The sequence below is a fragment of the Euprymna scolopes genome, chromosome 30 (genome assembly GCF_053919585.1).
Source record: "Euprymna scolopes isolate OS-2025 chromosome 30, ASM5391958v1, whole genome shotgun sequence".
In the NCBI taxonomy this organism is placed as follows: domain Eukaryota; kingdom Metazoa; phylum Mollusca; class Cephalopoda; order Sepiida; family Sepiolidae; genus Euprymna; species Euprymna scolopes.
Genome location: NC_136511.1, coordinates 52,298,275 through 52,322,652, shown reverse-complemented (window position 1 = coordinate 52,322,652; position 24,378 = coordinate 52,298,275). Strand labels below are relative to the sequence as shown.

Below are 24,378 nucleotides of genomic sequence, written 5' to 3'. Positions count from 1 at the left end.
TATTTAGGAAATTTAAAAAAAAAAGAAAAAAAAAGAAAAAGAAAGAAAAAGAAAAAAAAAGTGGTCAACTTTCGCAAAATGCATCAGTCAAACTTCCTATTGTTGAATACTCTGTCTGACTGCCAACTATGAAATCCCGTCGAAAATGGCATTCGTAGATACTTAATTTCCTTCCAGTTATATTGTAATTACAACTGGCCTGATGCAATGCTAGCTTGCTAAGCCAAAGGTGACTTTGTTGGCTGGGTTCGAATCTCCTGACCAGCAGTAGTTATCACTACCTATACTGATGAAACATTGATGTCCATAGGTATAAAAATTGTTAATATTTATTTTAAAATATTACATATACACCACTCTGATGTTTACTTAATATACAGATCAAATTATCTGAAATGTTTCACCAGATAGACCCCAAAAATGCTCTTCTAATTGACTACTCTTTTTCTATTAGTATGAACCACTCATGGTATAACAAGAAATGTACTCTTGTTTTCAATTTCATTCATAAATTCAAAGAATTGTTAATATTGAATTAGTTTTCTTCTTTTTACTTTAGACATGCAAAGTTAAAACCTCTTTAATTTGACCCTTAAAAAAAAAAAAAAAAAAAATGGTTTGGCAACCCCTGAGTTAGAAGAACACTAAACACAACGAGAAAGACATAGCGAGGAGCAGTTCGAGAAGATGAAGAAAAGGAGGAAGATGATGATGATTTGTGAGAAGGGAGGGATCCGTTACCTGTTTGCGTGTCAACTGATGCACCTCCTGTGAGAGAGAGCTCATTGAACTGGATCGAGACAGCTGGAAAAGGGAACCAAGTGGGAAGTCATGTGACAAATGTGGACGGATGGATGAACACGCGCTCGCACACAAACAAACAGAATCAGGCCACAGGTACAGAATAGGGAACAGCACAAGGATCAAGTCGACAATCTTTTTGAATCGAAGTTTTTTTTTTTAATTTATAAAACTGCATTTTAGGGACACCATTAAATCATGTACCCCCCCCCCTCAATAACTAACATGACTCTTAAATTATTTCTCATTCTGCCTGACAAACGAGCATATAGGATCCTCAGAATTTTTCTATCAAAGTACATTGTAATACAATCCGTACAGAAATAAAATTATGCGACAACTTCACGTACTTGTGCATATGTACGTTTATTATAACATAATTTTGAAATTACACATTGAATTACTTTTACAACTTCCATATCCACACGTGTTGAGACAACCAAAGAACCACCCTTGGGTGGAAGTTCTGCTCTCAATTACATGGTGAAGCTCTCTACAAAGTATGCAATATGTTTGTTTCATTCAAATATTTATTAAAATCACAAATGTAAGAGTGTAAAGAAATAAAAAAAAATAAAAATTTAATCCAATTTAAATAATTTAATAAAAAAATTAACTCCACCAGAATGCATTTTAGCTTTCTTCTCAAATCGTTTTCGTCTTTAGAAAAAACAAACTTTTTTTTAAAAAGATGATTAAATTACTCTGTGACCTTTCGAATTTAAAATGAATTTGGAATCATTTGAGTTGTCGAATAAAAAAATCATTCCTGCGTTAAAAATTCTTACATATTGAGAGATTACAAGTTTCTATAGTTATTTTAAAATCAAATAATTTTAAACAAAAGACTAAAATAAGATTATGTTAACAATAATTAGTTATAGTCTTATGACAACTTGGTTCAATTAATAATTCAATGACCAAATAAAGCTGTAATAATTAAATTTTAATTTTCAAAATTTGGATAAAAATAAATATTTTTATAAAAAAAAAAAAATTTTTTTTAAACAAAACAAAAATCAACAAACGAGATTACTATCTTAAGTTATGCATTCCATTTAACACAAATAAATAAGCACACCATTCGATCGGTTGATCTTTTTTATGGCATATCAACCCTTTTTGATTATTGCCAACTTCATTTATTCTGGTAAAAAGTTCCAATACTTGAAATAATATTTCGAAATTGACTGTTTTGAAGATCAATCTATTGTGGATTCATTTCTTTTGTTTCATATTCCTGTAAATAATCCGCAGTCAATAAATTAAGAAATTTGATTTTTTTAGTATAAGCCCACCATCTTCAAAAAAAGAGTCTATAAATACCGTTCTGACATCATCAAACAATTCTTTCTACAGTGCCAATAGTGTAGTATCTTTGTTGCATGGTGATAAAATGGACAAGATTCTATTATAAGATGCCTCAACATATATGGGACATGGCAAATTATGCACTATGGTGCCTCCCTTTGCTCACGCAGGAATAAATGTGTTGCTATAGAATCTCATATGAGCTTTCAGCCTTAGCGAAAAAGAACTTAATAAAATCAACATTTTCTTTTAAAATCAAGAACAGAGAACTGAAAATGCAAACGTTTTCTAAGAACACTTAATTGCCTCCCCTTATTTTTAATATGATAAGTTGTGAAATTTTGTTGCCTATGTGACGAAATTTATTGAAGAAAGAGATGCATCAACCAGATAAGTATCGAGACCAGTACGCTGCTTTTCTTGACAGCTGAAAGACTATTTGAAGACCATGATAAATGGTAGAATTTTGCTTCCAAGCATGTGACCAAGCTCTCTGGAGTATGTAAATAAGACATTTTTATTTAAAACTAGCAGCTACGCCGCGTCGGCACACACAACCGAGTCAAACACAACATCAAGTACACTCAACATCGTCTTACCATCAACGCTTACCCTGTGAATTCGGAGTATGGGAAATTCCCATATGCACAAAGCAAAATCACTGAACAAACAAAAATACCCTACCTAAGGGTAAGGATAATGAGTAAACGTTGGATAAAATGATGGTTAAAATTATTACGAACTTGCCAGGATTCGAACCTGGAATCTTCTGATCTGTAGCCAGACGCGTTATCCATTGCAACACAAGTCCTGTTCGTATGCCGAAAGATATTACCACGACTGTATACAGACAGTGCTAAATTCTGTTGACATAGGCAGGTAACTTTTTTGACAATGCATGAAACGGCTCAAAAACCCTTATTTCGGGCTTTTTGTGCAACTCGGCGTTGTTCGTTCTGAACCATATATAGATAAGAACACTCTAGGGACTCGCATCTTTCAGGGCAAAAAAGAATTTTTCAATTTGGTGCATCTGTTCAAATGTTTTATTGGTATATATACACACATAAATAAACATTTAGAATTTTATTAATAGCATAGATGATTTTCTATTATCTTTAATCTATTTGAAAAATTAAAGTTACAATTGATTGAATCCTTTACTTATAAAAAGGTATAAAAATAAAAAGTCACGTGATGTATATATGTATGTGCAACAAAAAAAAAATGTTTTGTTTATTATTTGGTTTTAAATGAGATTTTAACTTTTTATCACTGGATAAGAACATAGGGAACAATATTGGTTCTAAACACTGTGATTTAATGGTTCCCCTAAAGTGAAATTTTATCCTTTTTTTTTTAAAGAAAACAAATGAAGTATAAGAAATAAAAAAAAAAAAAATCATTTACTTTTTGTTGTACAAGGAAAAATTCTTTAAATTATTTAAAAGCTGTAATAGTAGTAAATTTTGAGTTTTTTTATTTTTTAAATAAAAAAAGCTATATTCATGAAAAAAATGCTATATTCATGAAAAAAAAAGCTATATTCATGAAAAAAAAAGCTATATTCATGAAAAAAAAGCTATATTCATGAAAAAAAAGCTATATTCATGAAAAAAAAGCTATATTCATGAAAAGAAATGCTATAGTCATGAAAAGAAAAAAAAATCGAAAAGATTTACTTGTTGTTCATATGTTTTCATTTTTAGAAAATCTAAGTTTTACATGACCCTTATATATATTTCTTTTAAATATTGATAGTTTAGTAAAACATCAAGAACTAAAAATTGTTTTAAGGTTGGATTTGACTAGTCTTAAGACTAGCAGGAGTACTTGGCATTGGCTGGGTCGAGTAAAGAACAGTAAGCAGTTTGGGTGGAGACAGAAAAAAAAAAAGTGTTAGTAGGCAGGTAGGCTTGAACCCATAACGCGAAAGGGGGGGAGGAACTGCCTAGTTTAGGGTGAAGGAATTAACGTTTTTTGCCAATTTTTCAATATTTGTCGTCCGAAGGGTCAAGTTTTAAAACGATACCAATCTTGTGAAAATCTGTTGCCCCTGATGAAAGTTTTTGAGAGACATACAAACACACACACACTTTACCTTTTATATAATGGATTTTAATAATAATTAGATTTTTTATTAATCAATACTTACTAACTTGTAATTTTTTTAATTTATTATTAAAACAATTAGTAAAAATAAATAAATATTTAAATTTATTTGTATAGTACAAAAATTATGACATGAATCTGACAAAAATAGTCTATATATTTACTTATTACACTATGCCTGAGGATGGGGTGGGGGTCAGTTTGATTGGTTGCTTTTTTTTTTTTTTTTTTTTACGGCATATCAACTCTTTTCAGATCATTTAATGCCAAATCCAGTTATTTTGAAGAAAAATATTTTAATAGAATATATATATATATTTTTTTCAAGTCGGTTTCTATTTAACCCATAATTGGGACCCTAACAGGTACTACCACTCCAGGTCACAGTGAATCTTGGAGCAATGGCAATTTAAAGGTGGCTCCACACTCCCTAAAGTCTGCAAGCTGAGGCCTCACCATCGGATATAGTTGAAGGTCATATCCAGGACCAGGTCAGTTTGAAGTAATTATAATTAATACTTGCAGTAAAACTAAATTGTGCCAGCAGTCAGAAATATGCAAGAATGCTACAAGTATTTGAAAAAGGTGGCATCTGGAAGGACAGAAGGTCTCTGGTGGTTGCTTAGTTTTTGTGTTATAGACCCAATGCCATAAACCAATCATGCTAGCTGTGGAAAAGACACAGAAATGAATTATCAATAAAGTGAAAGTTGAAATAAAAATGAAAGTTGAATAGGTTAAGCTAAATAATTTATTTTTATCTTTTTCATTTATAGCCAAAAGAGAATTTTAAATTGTAAAAGAAATATGGACGTTTTATAAAATATAAAAACTTATTCTTTCTACATACATGTTTTACTACTTACAAATATTGTAAAAAGTCTTATTATAAACGTCGTTTTCAAGCCTTATTATAAAGCGCATTTTCAAGCCTTATTATAAAGCACATTTTGAAGCCTTATTATAAAGCGCATTTTCAAGCTTTATTATAAAGCGCATTTTCAAGCTTTATTATAAAGCGCATTTTCAAGCCTTATTATAAAGCGCATTTTCAAGCCTTATTATAAAGCGCATTTTCAAGCTTTATTATAAAGGCCGTTTTAAAGTCTTATAAAAATATTAAAATTTTATAAATTTTCCTCAAAGTTATGAAAATAAACTAAAGGATAAAAACAAAACAAAAAACGTTTTCTATAAAAAAAAAATCACATGTTTGATTCAAAATATTTTAGAATATAATCTTTCACTGAGCAGAAAAAGACAAAAAAAAAAAAAAAATCTTATTTGACACTAGATTTTAAATTTGTAAAATTTTCAGTTCGTGATGTTTCACTGTAAGAACCAAGGAATGATAGAAGAATGATCAACATGATTTGGAATGATTGGATGATTAGAAAATAAAAATGGTGGTGGTGGTGGGGGGGGGGTATTTATTTAGACATGCACACACACTTGAGGAATCTAAAATTCAATGGTTAAAAGAAGTTAAAAATGATTCAAGGATTGCTTATGGAAACAAAAAATGAATATGAATATATATATATATATATATATGAACGTTCTCACTCATCCTCTTTTCACAAAAAAATTAAACATTCAATAACATCTGTTTTCATCTAAGTATTTAAAAAAGAAAATTGATTTGTTAATCATGAGATCTGAAAACAAAGGCAAATAATGTTAATGGCAATCTCATTTATATACATACATATATTAGCAGGCAGCCCAGCATTGCCCGGTCATAAAATACACTTAAATATGACATTTTAAATCATACAGATTTTGTATTTATTATTATAGAGCCAATTCCCTATTGATTATTATATTAAACCAAATATATAGTGATTTCAAATTCTTTTTTCTTTATTCAATTCCATCAGCTAGAATCAAAACCAAAACATTTAGCTCGCTAATGGTATTTACTAGCATTTGAGCTAATGACACATCCATATCAAAACTTGAAAAATTAACAAAGTTAAACATATAAATGTATATTTGCGCATACGTAGAGCATACACATTACATTAAACTACACCTGCAAGTTCCAATTTTTCAATTTTGATGCCTGTGCAGGTCTTTTTACCAGCTAAAAATCAAATCTATTTTGCTCCACTGGTTCAAATATTCCATGTTTCAAGTTTGTAGTTCAAAAATTGGCAGTAGTTTGGTAGAGACCGTTCAACAGACAAACAAAGTCACTTTTAAAATATATAGAGATTGTTTATGAAGAAAAGTGTATACTTATTTGTCTGTGTATTTACAAAACAGAAATCTGACAAAAGTTCTTCAAGGACAGGGACTATGTGAATTAAAATGAACTCTTAAAAATACAACTTCATTTTAAATTCTAATTGAACGATAAGCAACTTACACCACATTAAATTTTGGTGTATATACAGGGTGACCCCCCCCAAAAAAACGGGCCCCAACTTTAATTAGGCCCCGTTTCTTAGTGTTTTGTCCAAATGAAATGAAACTTTGGTCATAACTAGTTTATTATATTCAAAATATCACATCAAAACACTAGGGTCTTTGGCCTTTTTTCTTCGTTCTACAGCATATGTTCTAGATGGCCTCCATTTAGCTTTTGTTTTTTGGGGGTCACCCTGTGTGTGTGTGTGTGTGTGTGTGTGTGTGTGTGTGTGTGTGTGTGTGTGTGTATATATATATATATATATATATACATACATATATACATATATATACACATATATATATATATATATATATAGTTGTACTGGTTTGGCATTGTCTGGGACCCATGACATTTAAAACTTTTTGTAAATATATCTATGTTAAAAGCAAGTAAGAAAATTCCTATGAAATAAAATTTAATTTTAAATTCTAATTGAGTGACAAGCAACTTATTCCACATAAAATTTTGGTATATATATATATATATATATATATATATATATATATATATATATATATTAGTTGTACCAATCTGGTAGTGACTAAGATTCATGACATTGAATTATTTTTTGTAAATTTTTTGTAACATAGAATATGTTAAAAGAAAGAAAGAAAAAATGTTAAGAAAGAGGAATAACTAGTATTCTTTTACTAAGTGTTATTTCTTCGGTGATTTTTCTTTTAAGGTGATTATTTAATAATGTCAACATATAACTACGATATTGAATTAAATATTTTTAAGTTAACTGTACTGATATATGCTGGTCTATTGCAAATGACATAGTACAACAATAACTAAAAAAAAAAATTCACTAGTCAAAATCAATTTGATTTGTCAAGTTAAATGCTATTTAGATCCAACTTCTAAAATCAAGTCAACATCATTTTGAATGTACATACACATACATTATATATTAGATATGAAAAAAGTTATGAAAATATATATGGCAGTTCAACTACACGTAATCTTCCACAGTTCGTTTGGGTATGGCATTTATGTTACTGAGTGCTTTGACATATACACATAGGGTTCAGGTTAGTTAGCTAACTAATCAAATTCATTGTTATTCTTGCCCACAGGTTAATGTATCCATTAACCAATGAGAGGGTTTCTCTCAGACAAAAGTCTGGCTGGCATTGGTTTAATTCTAGTGGTTTTAATGTTTTTTGTTTTGTTTTTTTAATTTGCTTGTTAATCATAGAAAGTATTGTTTTCGAATTCCTATTTCAGATTTGATCAAATTAATTAAACGAGTAATATATGTGTGTGTGTGTGTGTGTGTTTCTTTGATAAAAAGGATCACTTTCTTAATATTCAAAAAATAAAAATAATCCTTATTGAAAAGATTAAAAACGTCTACTTTTACCTCATAGTTTTGTTTGTAACTACAGAGAGAAAGCTTCTCTTGATGGCATTCTATGGTTTGTTAGTTTGTTCTCTTTGTATAGTCTTTAACATGCATCCTTCTTACTCTTATTTCTCTCAATTGATTTGTTCATAATTAAAAGATCTTTTCAGTCTGCAAAAACTCACATTAAAAACATCCACGTTAACATCCACACCTGAATGCATATTTTTAGTGTTTGCATTCATAGAGGTATAAAAATTTTGTGACAGTATGCATTTTATTCACTCTCTCTCTTTACAGACACGTACACGTATATAGCTGACTACAACATAGCCACTTTTCAAGTCCAAATGTTAACAAATTCTTGTTGAGCCATCGTCGAGCTCAGTTTCAACCATCATTACAAATCGTATTGTCTCGCCATCCACCTGACAAACTCAGTAACCATTATACTTGAGTTGCTTTTGAACCTTGATAAGCAGTAGGTAGTATTATATATATGCGCGCACACAATAAATTTAACTTGAGAACAATTTACTAGATCCATGGTCTGTTTACTTGAGAGAAGAGTTTTTTAAATAAATTTATTCCTAAACAATTGCCTATGTTTGAATAAAAATGTCATGCCTTTATTTGGCATGGTCTTGAAATTTATATAAAAAACGATCCATTTTGAGAAGTTGATTTTATACTTTTGTTATATTTTTACGTGTATATATATATATAACCAAGTAAGATCTGTGACTTACTTGTAGTTTCATTAAATACTGCAAAATCCGATCCTGCATTTTGCTAATTCCTGCCCTCTGATGAGAAGGAGAGTATTTCTTCGAAACTCCGCGGATTAAGGACTATCCACTTATCTTGTGTTTCCTTTTTTAAAATTAAATATGTTTTTAACTCTTTTTCAAGATGTCTTTTAACATGTTTTATTAATCATTTGTTCATATATATATATATATATATATATATAGTCATTGACAGAAGACAGACTGTTTCGCTGCATTACAACTCTTCAGTGCGGCTAGACTAGCACCCATCCCGAGTCAAGGATCGAACCTACAATCATCTAGTAGATAGTTGACAGCTCTAATGTCCGGACCATGGGATTAGTGTGCACAAACAACTTCCTCAAATGTCTATTTATATAAACTGTTGCTTTTACAGTGCTAGATTAGTTTATTTACAAATCAAGAGCATCGCATAATGTTAAGAAAGCAGCATATATATATATATATATATATAGAATAAAAATTACAATAAGTTTACCAAGGTAATCAAAATGGTAAACTTAAAATATATTATAAATATTAAAGAGTTAATATTTACAAGTAAAATAAACTCAGCCAGATGTAAAAGCTCAATAAAACCGAAAAGGAAATAGAGCTTATAATATGAACAAATGATTAATAAAACATGTTAAAAGACATCTTGAAAAAGAGTTAAAAACATATTTAATTTTAAAAAAGGAAACACAAGATAAGTGGATAGTCCTACTCTTTTTCAAGATGTCTTTTAACATGTTTTATTAATCATTTGTTCATATATATATATATATATATATATATATATATATATATATACTAGCAAAAGTACCCATCGTTGACTGGGTTCAAAAACAGGCTACAGAAAATGGACTCTGATTTATGAAAATATGATAGGTTATGAAAAAAGGTTGTAAAGAGATAGCTTCGAATTTGGGGGTATCAAAACCAAAACAAAATATGAAAGTAAAAATAAAATAGATAAACCCCGTAATTTATTATACCATACCTGTTCACACTGAAACACTTATTACAATATTCTGTGGATCTATATTAAAAAACCTTGTTAAACTTTGTGACATATTTCCATTCTATGGAGGTCAGGCGTGAACGAACACCTCATAATTTTATTATACAATATTTCTTCAAACTGAAACATAATTATCAAAGTATACTTACGCAGATAGATATGAAAAGTCTTTATTAAAGTCTGTGCCTATTTCCATTCTATGGAGGCCAGGCGCGAATGCAGACCCCACAATTTTATTATATCATCCTTATTTAAGTTAAAACCTACTTATCAAAGTATTCTGTATATCTATATCAAAAACACTTATAAACTTTTTTTTTTTAATTTTTTAATTTATTTCCATACTTTGTGGACCAGGCGCGAACGCAGACCTCACAATTTTAATGAACCACCGTTCTGCCAGATCAAACATACCCATTCCTGTGTCTCGATACATCTTCTATAATTATATGTAATCAGTTTTTTAAAATAGTCAACCATATAGGAGCCTATTCGTGACCAGACACACACATACACAAACATTCAGCTTTATATATATATATATATATATATATATATATATGCTTTCTTAACATTTTATATATATATAACCTTCAGAATGAATATACAATAATTTCCAGTCAGACAACATCACAGCTCACAAGAACCAAGACAGCCAACAAACCATATATATATATATATATAAATGAATAAAACGTGTCATAATGCATTTTATGCAAGGAAGAACAATTCTCTAGTAAATTTGAATACAACAGCAACATTCCAACGCTGCTGCTACTATTGCTGATAATACTAAAAAATTAACTAATAGTTATTGATGAGATTGGTAGAAAGAAATCCAAGAGACTGCTTAATTATTTAAAATTATTTTTTATATTAAAAATAAAGGCATAATATTTATTTATAATAAAGAAAATAAAGTCTGAAATTGGTGACGGATCGAAATCTTAGCTATCCTTAATCTTGGTTGCGAAGGTATCATCCTTCCCTCTCTCTCTCTCTCTATATATATATATATATACACACTCATAAGCACACACTAAAAATAATATTTTGGTTATTGTAACCCATTTAGGTAAAAAATTCGAATACATTGGCTGAACTTATTAACTCATAATTAATATGAATACATATTTTGTGGGTTTTTTTTATTGTTTAAATTTATATAAAAAGGTTAACAATCAGAATAGAAAACATTTTAAGAATCCCATATTTATTTATTCATTTTCATACTAAAAATTATGATTTTTAAAGATTACATCAGGTTTCATGCTCCTGGGTAACAACCAAATGTGGGAGACATGAAATAAACTAGAATTTGTGGGTTAACTTGTAAATTAATTATATATCACTCTATTATCAACTTTCATGCAAATATGACTTTTAGCATAATCTACAAATTTTTACAAGTTTTTAATTTATGTGCTAACCAACAAAATTTATAGTCTGCATATGAATATCATTTTGCTAACTACTTTCCTCTGAGGATAAGAGACATTCTTTGAAACTCCATAGAATAAAGAAAATTTTAAAGTTTTTGTATTCCTTGTTGAATAATAAATTGTTGTAATTTCTAATTTACAGAGTTTATATTAAATTATATATATATATATATATATATATATATATATATGATTCGAATTATGTTCTCAATTCCAAAGTCTGTTATGGTATCCATTAGGTGAGAGAGGTCTCAAACTTAATACAAAAGGAACCATTAAGATGGAAGAGATTAAATGGGACAGAAGTCAGCATCATAATTACAATAGTAATGATGTTACAATATTTTGGGTTATAATGGAGTATGATCCCGCATAGTCGGGAGATTCTATTCATAAACGATGCTGCTGGGAACTGATGAATAGAATTAATTCACGTTCTGCTACCAACCAATCAGAAACCAGAATTGCTCCATAAATATTAAACCTTTCTGTAGCAACTTCGCATATGTTTTCTCTGTCTCAACACAGGAAGAATCTTTTGCTCTGTGCATTCCAACTCTAGTCACCTCCCAGGACTTGTGTAGAACAACAAACCATCGGAAACTGTTCTGAAACTAAACATGGCTTATACTTCTAGAAATTATATATGCCTTGGCCGTTTTGCTATTAACAAAATGTAGTATCCGTTCTAATACTACATCTCACTAAATCCTATTAGACTGAGGCAATCTGTATTGTTGTCTGAATCCAAAGTGCCACTTTTTGAAGATTCTTACCCACAATTAAAAAACCTGTGTCTAATTTTTCCATCATTGGGGAGACAAGTGGGACACCAACATGGTAGGTAAAAAATTAAGGCACCCACTCATAACACCAACATATACTTTCACATGAAAAAAAAAAAAAAACTGCTTTGCAGCACATCCACAGGTCGGAGGGGAATGGGGGGGGGGGGGGTAGTGATTGTCCGGAAGTAGAGTTTTCTTAACTTCCTTGAACTAAAACAGCTCCTGCTCACTATAAAATTGGTTAACTGCCTGTTCAAAATGAATAGATAGGTCAAGTTCATTATTGTTATAAAAATGTAAAGAAAAAAGATCAAGGAACAAAATTATTTAGAGTTGAAAAAAAACAAAAAAAAAACTTTTTCATAGCTCACAGAAATATGGGGGGAGGGGGGGACTCCTGCTTCATACTGATCACATTCCTTAACACTTATTCCCTCCATGAAAGAGAGAAAGCACCTTAAATATATCATGATGAAGATATATGGAAGAATTACTGGCAGAGTGTAAAAATATTGATGGTCATGTAAAGTTTAAAGGTCTAACTTATACGTTTTGCTAAAGGCAAGAATCGTAACAAGGCAAAATCATGCAAGAAAAAAAAAGCAACCATCAAACAAAAAGATGCTGAATTTGAAGAGAAACGAGGAACAAATGCATCTAATAAGTGTTTTTTTTTTCCAGCAGAACATTTTGACATTACTTGACATCTTTGCTTGAAATTAATCTGACAGCGTTTCTTTGTAAAGTAGATATGTGAAATGAACTATTGAAAAATAAAAATATTTGTCTTTATTATACTAAAGCCAAGTCAGTTAACACTAGTTTCCCAGTTTTTTTTTTTGTTTGTTTGTTTTTTTTTTTTCTACACACTTTCAATAACACAATATGTATGCTAAAATATATTTTAGTTCTGGGATTAAAATGTTTCAAAAATATTGTTCTAATTGCTGTATTTTGTAATCGACCCAACAAGTTACTCATCTCTCACTAAACTTTCCATCTATTTTTTTTTTTTCTCACACTCTCCAACTCAGAAAAGTAAATAGCGACCCTCACAAAAACATTTCATACACGATTAAAGTTTTTAATTCTTTCATCAATGGCTAGCACTTGGAGCAGTACAAAGCAGTTTGAAAGCTCAATATGTTATACTAATTGTCACTTTTTGCAATTTAGATAAAAATATATCTAGTCTGACACCGACCAAAGAATTTCAGAGGAACCATATTACAGGTTAATCATATCAAATTGCTGAAAACCTAGATATTCCATTTTCCACTGTTGGCCAATTGTCCAATTTATTAGCAAGGAAAGATAGCAATCGTCATTATTAATGATAAGATTATTTATTCGTTTCATATTTGTCTATGTTGAATCAACCTCTTTCTAATCATTCTTAATGCCTGTACATTATCTATAAGGATAATTTTTTTTACTGTTGTTTCACACCAAACAAGGAACAGTGTCATTTGGAACGTAAGGAACTACTATTTGAAACCAAATTTACAGCGATACTATGTAGGGAGTTGAGCAGTGAGATGTCTGTTCATGTTACACTTGAACTTGTGCATGTTAGTATAGTCAGGGAAGCAGGAAGCAGGGGCAGAATTCCAAATAATAAGTTATCTATTTCTTTCTTTCATGCTTGTCTATGTTGAGTCAATCTCTTTCCAATCATTCTTAATGTTTGTTTCGTCTATAAGGATAAATATGGAAGTAAAGAAATTTTTATTTCTAGAAAAAATTGGTTACTTTGGTTTTTTGCTTTTTAAGTTTTTTTAATAATAAAAGAATGTTTCGAAATGTGTGCAAAACTTGACAAACAGGAATTTTTTTTTTTTTTTTTTAATATTTTCCCCTCAAACAAGGCACATTGTCACTTTGGGGCTACTATCAGGGACATAAGTTACAGGGATACTATGTAGGGAGTTGAGCAGCAAGGGAAGCAGGAACCCGTAAGGGAATTCCAAAGTCTAGCAGTTCTGGGAAGGAAACTATTAAGCAGAAGGCTTTCTTACATCTAGGGATCTCTACTGTGTAGGGGTGGAACTTTGCTGCTTATCAGGTTTGACAGGGGGGGTATTTATGTCGAGGGGGTACAAGTGCTTGTAGTTCATTTGGAACATCCATCATTAAAATACTTGTAAAACAGACAGAGGGATGCAACATTTTGTCGGTGAAACAGAGGTTGAAGCCTAGATGACCTATCAGGTTGACAACTCTTTTGAACCCTGACCAGGAGTGAGAGGCCAGTAGCAGATGCACCAGCCCAAATTTAACAACAGTACTCCCTACATGGGTGAATGGTGGCCTTACAGAGGTAAAGGATACTTTCATCATAAGTAACTTTCTAACACGGTAGGGAGGTGTTACTTCTGAAACTATTTAAATGCCATTTGAAATCTATTTACACTTATTCATCTAATTCTTAAAGTCGCAATTCATTCCCACATGTCTTAACATTATAGTAGGTATTATAGACCTAGGAAATAATCATCAGATATTCTGTTGAGATTTATTTTCTTTTTTATTAATAAGAACTAAACCATAAGGAACATTTGACAATTTCCTCTCATACTATTAGACCGGGTTTCAACCCGGTGTAATAGTATGACATGTTTGTTGGGCTGGAAATGTAACAATTGTATCAGCTCGGTTATGTTTTTTTATTTTTAATATTGAGCACTCTACAAAATGTTTAAACAAGTATTTTTTTTTTTTTTTTTACTTAACTTTTACTATTCTCATTGTGAATTAAAAAAAAAACGCCTTTACATACAAAGATGAGAATAACCAACTCAGAGCACATGCAATCTCCAAGATGCAAAAGATGTATGCCAATAATTGATGAGTGGGTGCACTTGCAAATCAAACCTGTAACGCAAATGTGCAAAGATGCGTCTTACATTGAAACAAACAAACAAACAAAAATCTACCTAGAAATATTCTTGTGATTGGCTGACGTCAAAAGAAGAAAACAAAAATCTGATTGGCAGGTTTAGGAAACCTGAAAGAAAGGGAAAAGCGAAACATCAGACCAATCCAAACTTCAGAATAAAAGAAAATATTTATTTATTTTTTTTTTTTTTTTTGAGAAAACAACCGAATGGTAAGAAAATATGGCTGTAAGAATATTTAAAACTCTGCTGAAACCTCAGAGAATATTTTTCTGAATCCTGGCTACCAGAAACTGGATCAAATAAATCTGAGGCACCCTATAATAATAATGAACAAGAACAGAAAAGACATATTTTGTCTTAACACCATATTTTTTTTTTATTTGTACTTTCAGTTTTATTGTTTACGATGAATTAAATATTTTTGTAGTGAACAATATTACATTTTTTTTAATACCATCTAATATTAACAATCCAATATACAAAATAATTTTTTTTTTAATACAATATTGTTTTTGTTTTCTTTTAAATATAATCCAATATTTTTTATAAATATTTTTTATTAAACATCTCCACATTCTTTTATTTAAATATCCTTTTTTAATATTTGTTTTGTTGGCTTAAAGATTTTGCTTAAATAAAAAATGGTGAACTATTCAATATGAATTGTTTTTAATACAACCCAATATTGAATACAATTAAATACAATCCATCGTATAAAAGAATTTTTTAATACAAAATTTTTTTGTTTTAAATACAATCCAGTATTTTTTTACAAATATTTTGTTAAACATCTCCATACATTCTTTTATTTAAATGTCTTCTTTTTTTTAATATTTGTTTGTTTTGTGGGCTTATAGATTTTGCTTATATAAAAAAGGTTTGTAAATAAAAATGATTCTTTATATAAATCTACAAATTTTATTAACAAAACAAAACGTTTTGTCAATAAACTTAATTTTTGGATATTAATCATATGCTATCCAACAAAATGTGTTTATGAATAAAACTATATTTTTAGGTAATTAGTACATTTTTGTAAATAAAAACTTCCTTCTTTCTTTGTAATAAAAAAAAAATCTATGATGAGAAAGTTACGCATTCGCATATATAACCGGAAGTAAAAAAAAAAAAAAAAAAAAAAAAAAAAAAAAATTTTTTTTTTTTTTTTTTTTTTTAAACCGAGATTACGGCAAAATATGTCCTTTTGGGCATTGCTTTTTCTGGAGTGTCTCAAATCTATTTGATCTCAATAATTCAACACAGTAATTTGAATATAAGGGTTTGTATTACTATACACATAGATTCAAAAAAGTTGTCACAAAACAAATATATAACAAATAAATGTTATCAAAGGCAAGATAAGTTACTTTTCTACCTAACTGGATATGTTTTTTAGTGTTTTTATTTAATGTAACATGTTTATTTAGCTCGAAAAACAGTGTTTACCGATGTGTTGGAAAATTAAAAATGGTGGCCAACTCTCTCTTTGACATGGTAAGTCTGGGAAAAGGAGTTAAAAATAAAAAATATATACAAAATACTTGTAAAAACCCACTGAATATATGTCAGCCTATGTCACGGTAACATATATTGAGCCAATTTCTACCAGTATTTTGTCTAGTTTTTTTTTATTTATAACTCTTTTTCCTGAACTTGCCGTGTCAAAGAGAGAGTTGGGCGCCATTTTTAATTTTTCAATACATCAGTAAATACTATGTTTTTCGAGCTAAATAAACATGTTACATTAAATAAAAACACTAGGAAATTAGTTAGGTAGAAAACTAACTTATCTTGCCTTTAATAACATTTATTTGTTATATATTTGTTTTTTGACAACTTTTTCGAATCTATGTGCACAGTAATACAAACCCAATTATAATATTAAAATTAAAGGCATACAATAAAGCAGAGACAAACTCGCATCAAATCCATTGTCACGGCCACTAGAAAAATGGTAGGATCCTTCTACCGCTCCAGTAGATATCTCACTCCTGATACAATTCTCTACCTATATAAAAGCCAGGTATGGCCAATGATGGAGTACTGTTGCCACATCTGGGCAGGAGCTGCTAGAAGCAGCTTATCCTGCCTTGACAGAGTTCAAAATAGATTTTGTAGCTTAGTGGGGGAGGCCCTTTTCTCTTCTCTGCAACCTCTTTCCCCAAAGAAGAGATGTTGCGAGCCTGTCTTCGCTTTATTGTTATTTTCATGGCAAGTGCTCGTCTGAGCTTCAAACACTCGTCTAGCCAAAAACACTAAAATCTCCCCCCACTCTTTATCTGTACCTAAACCTAAATGTAGATTCCATGCAAAAAGCTTCTTTCTTAGAAGTGCATGCCTGTGGAACTCTCTTCTGTTTGCCTGCTTTCCAGCTGACTACAATCTGATTGTCTTCAAGTTCAACGTAAACAAGTTCTTAATGAACCATCCCTCTAAGTAATCCAATTTACAAGTTTGTGAGATTTGGCCTGTGCAGGCAAGCAACCTATGCAAACTAGAAATATTCGACCATCACAACCTACACTGCATCTTCCGTGTTCACTGGCAACAGTTTATCCCTAGCAGTACAATCCACACTTAATAGAAGATTCCTTCCTTCCAAGAGTTTCTTCTTGCCAGTTGCCTTTGTTGGTTCAGTCATGCTCTTCAACAACACACAAGTGACTTTATCCATGAAGTTATCGATTCAGCACAACCAAGTTGAAAGAAACATTGCAGTGGCCAACTCAAAACCTAGCTCAGAACAGTGAAGCACGATACTGAACCGATTCTGGGCCATCACTTTTTTGGAATCTGTTGCGGGAACCATGAATGGTTTGCATTCATAACAGAAGCAGCCTTGAATCACAGTGTCTGGTCTGTCAAACGTAGTGAACTAGTTGGAAAGAACCGGCCCAGCCGATTCAGAGTGAATGCAGCAACCATGTGTTATTAATTCAAATAGCAGTTAGTCATTTTTTAATAGAAACAGATTTAATTGAAATAATTGACAATTCTGTAGTCTACCACAAGTGTTCTCAACGTTTTAATCCTTAAAATAAATTAAATATTTAAGGAAACTTTGATGCAAAAACAAAACTATATACAATATCTTTCTTGAAATTACAACAATCCCAATATCGTTCTAAACATGGCGTCTACCCACACGTCTTCTTATAATTCTTATTGTATGATACAATCATGTTGACGTACCTGTTCTCATTAGATCACCAGAGTTAAGTAACATTAAGCCTGGTCAGTACCAAATGGGTGACAATTTGGCAACTCTAGGCATTGTATACTAGGTTCCCTGCAATAAATGCAAAAACTTAACGTTTTTATCTCTTCTCATGGGAGATATACATGCAACTAAGGACCGCTTGTGAACTTGTTATTTATATTAACTTCCTCCTTTGGAGGAAGCTGGCTCAACCCATCTGGAGTGAGTGGCACTTCGGTTTAGTATAAGAAGGATTTCTTTTTAAAATCTTTCACATTTATTTATTTAGATAATAATAAAATTATGTTCCAACTTCTCATATCTTTGTGTTTCTCACCTCTATGTAACTGACTAGCAGAGACACTCTGTATTTGGCTCTGTTTCCTGACTAGGATAATTAACGCTGTTCCCTGCCCACCTTCCCTTCTCCTAAAATTGGGCCACATATGTCCACGATTAAAATTGGCAGCTCTTATCTGACAAGTTTGCGAGTACCAGTTTATCTGGCTGCCGTATTCTGACTGACATTACAAGAGCTCTAACTCTTTGGTAGCACATAAAGTGGCTTTTCTATCATCAGTTGTATAATATCGGGAGGGTACTAGTGCCATGTTGCACATGGAAAGGGATCCTGCATCCATCTCCAATGGGCTTTCCTAAGGCTACAATTATGTGGATAAAGAGTCAGTTGATGGTTTATTTGTGTTTGGTATTATGCACATTCACTTTGTCCAACACCTGTCACCCTAAAACTGAAACTACTGAATAAAATGACAGCTCAAACAAAAAATATGATCAAACCAGACGGAAACTCCAAGAAAACCAATTTGCCTCCTCCATTCAGGCTTGTATTCACAAATATCCACAGACCTAGAACTAACAGACGATATAGAATCATTTCTCCAAGCAAACTTCCCGGATAGCTAGCACTAAATAAAACTGATGTACACTACTCCATCCCCTCTAACCCTCAACAAGTCTGATTATCTCTCACTTCATTGTAAGGACGCAGACATATGTACGCACTTGGAGTGTAAATTCGAAATACACTCCCCCTTAACTAGAGAATCCAAACTAGACTCAGATGACCAGACCTTCATGTTTTTTTACACTAAACCTGCAACATAGCATTAACTACTTATATTTTCTCTATTGCTCTCCCTCGACCCAGGACTGTACCCTAATCAGCCATGTCTCTGACAGTATAGATACAGCACTCTCCCTAGATACTAGCGCCCAAGTAAATGTATTTGTTGACTTTAATGTCCACCACAGTAATTAGTTTGATTTCTCTAGTAACACAGATGCACTTAGTAGCATTATACACAGCTTCCTATATTCCATTCCCTATCACAGACAGTCATGTTTCTGATCCATCTCGACAGGATCAGCATGCCTCATTTCTGTATTTCTGACATCAGTTCCTGAGGATTGTGTAACAAATGTCGACTCAGGAATGCTGGTTGCTTTTTTTTTTATGGCATATCAACCCTTTTCAAGTTATTTAATGCCAAATTTGAAGAAAATTTTTTTAATAGATAATATTTGGGGGTTTTTTTTCAAGTCGATTTCTATAGTTGGAACCCTAACAGGTACTACCATAGTTGGAACCCTAACAGGTACTACCATTCCGGGTCAGAGTGGACCTGGGAGCAATGGCAATTAAAGGATGGCTCCACACTCCCCAAAGCCCGCAAGCTGGGGCCTCACCATCGGATATAGTTTCCCGGACCTGCGATACTGGTAGAAAGTATCCTAAACTCTGAAGCCATTGCTCAAAACAAGATACAAGGCTGGCTAGGAAGCCATCAAGAGTTACATCAGAGATGCCCCATGGAGAGTAGTATCTTTGCTCTTCCTGTGAAACTGTATGCAAATGAGGTTACTGAATGGTTCAAAGCAGCAATTGAAGCACATGTTCCCATGTGGTAGTTCTTTAGCAAACCACACTCTCCTCAATGGTCCACTTCTACTTGTGCAGCTGCGATCACTCAAAGGCAGCATGCATTCTGCAGACTTCTCACACATAAGTCCAGTACAAATTAGACCCAACAAACTACACCCTTTCAAATGTCCCTTTGCGAACAGAAGCCACAGTCGACAATCTGAAAATCACTCCTTCTCATGTTTGTAATGTCATAAAAAAACCTAGACACTTCGAAGGAGTGTGTTTAAGAGCATGGCTGAACCGACAAAGGCATTTGGCAACATTCAATGCTGCCAAAACTAAACTTCTTTCCTTTAATAATTACAAGAAACCTTAATTATTGATTGCCGTAGCTAATGATACACTACCTGAAAGTATTTGGTTGAACTCGTCAACTTAACATTTACAGGTAACATGAATTGGAACAAATACATTGAGGTCACTGCCAAGGCTGCTGCAAATAAAATGGGCTCTCTCTATCGTGCTATAAGGATACTCACACCTGAGAATATATTGCACTTCGAGAAAGCCACTATGCACCCATGCATGTTGCCACTAGTCTCCTGCTCATTGACAGGGTTCAAAAAAGAGTCACCAACCTAACAGATCCCGCACGAGCAACCAAACTCCAACCTCTGTCCCATTGCTGAAATGTGGAATCTCTGCCTGTTTTACAAGTATTTTACTGGAATGTGGTTTGACAAATTCAAAGCACTTGCGCCTCCTCGGCGTAAATACCCCCAACTAACCTGACAAGGAGCAAAATCCCACCCCTACACTGGAGAGATCTCTAGATACTGGAAAGCCTTCTACTCTAAGTTTCTTCCCTCAAACTACTAGACTTTGAAATTCTCTCCAGGGTCCCTGTTTCCCTAATTGTACTGTCATGCAGAAGTTCAAGTGTAATCTGAACAGATATTTTGCTGATAAACTCATTACATAATATTCTTGTAAAATTTGGTCCCAAATAGTAGCCCCTTACATCAAAGTGGTACTATTCCTTGTTTAGGGTAGAATAACAGTTTGAAAAAAAAAAAATTAAGTACTAAGACAAATTTTGAAATTAAATCCACCAGAATGCATTTTTGATTTCTTTATAATCACATAAACCACTTTAAAGGAATTTAAAAGCATTAAACTTGAAGAGAACATTATTTATGGCTTTAAAACATTTAAAAGCTATTTACATCATATTCAGTTCAACATCGTGTCTAAATTTATTTACATCGACTTCTTGAAAATTCTTGCTATTTCGGCTCCCCTCATGTGTGTTCGGGTTTTTCATATAAAAGCAAAACTAATCCGAAGCGAAGGCAGTGTTCCAAGCCCTTGTGCCAGGAACGTCCAGAAAGCAATAAAGCTTTGACCAATGCGGGGGAAACTCCTTATATCAGACAACTGCTATTCATTTATTGGGAGCTGGTTTCCCCCGCCCCAACATCTTGGGGAAACAAAACCAGCCAAAGTTGGGTAAACAAACCCCCAAAAATTGCCTTGCAGTTAACTGCGGGATTCCTATTTGACCTTATTAAATACGCACACCTGTCAATTCAGTTTTTAATCCTTGATTAAATTCAAACGTTTTTCTGATACTCTCCCTTGCTGGCTGAGCGGTTAACGTGTCAGTTTTTTTTTTTTTCACACTTTATTTTCCACCTTCGCCTCAAGGCTTCTGGTTCGATCCTACCTACCTAGGAAAACTTCTTTTTTTTTTTAATCATATTTGTTTTAACCCCTCCCAACACACACAACGACAAACATCCTGGTAACACCGGGAACCCCCACTAGTTCTTTGTAAAAGCCAATGTCGGTTAGCCATACCGAGATCTTATCTGGTCAGTAAATACTATGTGATTTTGAATATTTATTCACGGTTTACTCGTAGGGAAAAGTACCCTCATGCCAGGTTGTCCTGACAACCCGATAAAGAAAATTAAAACTAAGTTGAACTTTCCAATCAGAATCTACTGTTCAACTGAATACTCCAAAAAACAATTTACAAAGTCCTTATTCCGCGGCGCTTCAAAGAATGCTATTCTTCTAATCAGAGGACAGAAAGAAATCAGCAAATTATATTTGTAGCAAGAATTTGCTAGTTATGGCATCAAGTAAAACTGCAATTTATTCTCGTCATAAATTGCTAAGAAAAACAAGTGAAAAAATTTTGGATATGTAAAAAAATATAAAAACCACGCATAATATTTCAGCTTGCATAAAAGTTTACCATTGCGTATATCAGGTAAACACTAACTCCTTTTTATTCATTACTATATATATATATATATATATATATATATATATATATATATATATATATATATATATGGCATAATCATGTTGACTCACTGGTTCTCATCGGATCACCAAAGTTAAGCAATGTTGAGCCTGGTTAGTACCAGATGGGTGACCATTTGTGAATTCTAGGCACTGTATGTGCTCTCCGCTTATCTCGGCATTGTTTTAAGTTGTCCTGTACCGTCACTTCAATTTCCACTGGTATTTAACAATGTCGACTCAGGAGAGGTGTGGTTGGAGATTGTGCACCTCCTGCCACAAAAATTTCACATGTAGGCACCCCTTCGTGGGTATCCATAGTTTGTCAAAGACTGAAGGAGCCCTTTATATATATATATATATATATATTTTTATTTTTTAGAGGGATTAGACCTGGAGTCTAAAGAGCAAAGTTTATTTCAATGTACTAGTAAATGTATTAATATTATAAAAAGACTAGCAAAAGCACCCGTCGTTGACTGGGTTCAAAAACAGCCTACAGAAAATGGACTCTGATTTATGAAAGTATGATAGGTTATGAAAAAGAAGGGTTGTAAATTTGGGTTGATTTAGGGGGTATCAAAACCAAAGCAAAATATGAAAGTAAAAATAAAATAGATAAACCCCGTAATTTATTATACCATACCTGTTCACACTGAAACACTTATTACAATATTCTGTGGATCTATATTAAAAAAACCTTGTTAAACTTTGTGACATATTTCCATTCTATGGAGGTCATGTGCAAACGAACACCCCATAATTTTATTATACCATATTTCTTCAAACAGAAACATAATTATCAAAGTATACTTACATAGATAGATATGAAAAGTATTTATTAAAGTTTGTGTCTATTTCCATTCTATGGAGGCCAGATGCGAATGCAGACCCCACAATTTTATCATACCATCCCTATTTAAGTTAAAACATACTTATCAAAGTATTCTTATGTACATCTATATCAAAAACACTTGTAAACATTTTTTTTTTTAATTTTTAAATTTTTTATTTCCATACTTTGTGGACCAGGTGCGAATGCAGACCACACAATTTTAATGAACTACTGTTCTGCCAGATCAAACATACCCATTCCTGTGTCTCGATACATCTTCTATCAGTATATGTAATCAGTTTTTTAAAATACTCAACCATATAGGAGCCTATTCGTGACCAGACACACACATACAGACATTCAGCTTTATATATATATATATATATATATATATACACACACACACACATACAGACATTCAGCTTCATATATATATATATATATATATATATACACACACATACAGACATTCAGCTTCATATATATATATATATATATATACACACACACACATACATACATACATACATAAATACACAAACACGTTACTTTGGGGTAATTGTGCCATGTTTCGGGTAATTGCACCAACTAACTAAAAGTGCTCTTTTGGCAACCACGCATAAAAAGAGCACTTTTTTTTTTTTAGTTGGCGCAATAACCCCCGGATATGGTGCAATTACCTCAAAGTATGGTGTGTGTGTGTGTGTGTGTATGTATATATATATATATATATATATATATATAGGAGAGAATTTGAATGCCCACCAAAGAGAACTTTAACTTGAGTGTCTTTCTGTACAGTTCTCAACTTCGTTACTAACTCAGTGTTTGAAATATAAAGAAGAATTTTAATGAAATATTCAAATATCTATGCATCTCATATGGAGATCCTTTGGTTTTCGAAAACTCCAACTGAAGTAAAATAAAATAAGGAAAAATATGCATATATAAACACACACACAAGAGATTCTAGATATATATATATATATATATATATATATATATATATATATATATATATATACTCACATATATATATTTCCTAATGATGTTTATTTTACGGCAATTGAAGTGTTCCTTTAAAACAAGAAAATCGGCTCATAATCTTTATTTCTTTTTTATGTTTATTCAAAAGTTGCAAGCAAAGAGAAGAGGAAAATGTCCTGCTTTTAATGAAATTACCAAAAAAAGAAAACATCTTTTCTGACTTAAATAATCCCACACTACAATT

The 24,378-nt window shown here is 31.9% G+C and overlaps 1 protein-coding gene across 12 annotated transcripts in view; it reads right to left on the bottom strand.

The window, feature by feature from the left end:
• Positions 1-24,378, bottom strand: part of LOC145254806 (uncharacterized) — a 400,418-nt gene that overhangs the window by 15,891 nt on the left and 360,149 nt on the right. For 10 of the 12 annotated variants that reach the window (XM_080113605.1, XM_080113610.1, XM_080113607.1 and 7 more), the window contains one exon: positions 742-804. The exons of 1 other annotated variant lie outside the window; for it this stretch is intronic. In XM_080113605.1, the coding sequence (XP_079969731.1) occupies positions 742-804 (63 nt within the window). Of the gene's footprint in view, positions 1-741; positions 805-14,948; positions 15,020-24,378 lie in introns of all 12 variants that reach the window. One more of the 12 variants, XR_013863805.1, reaches the window with a different exon arrangement.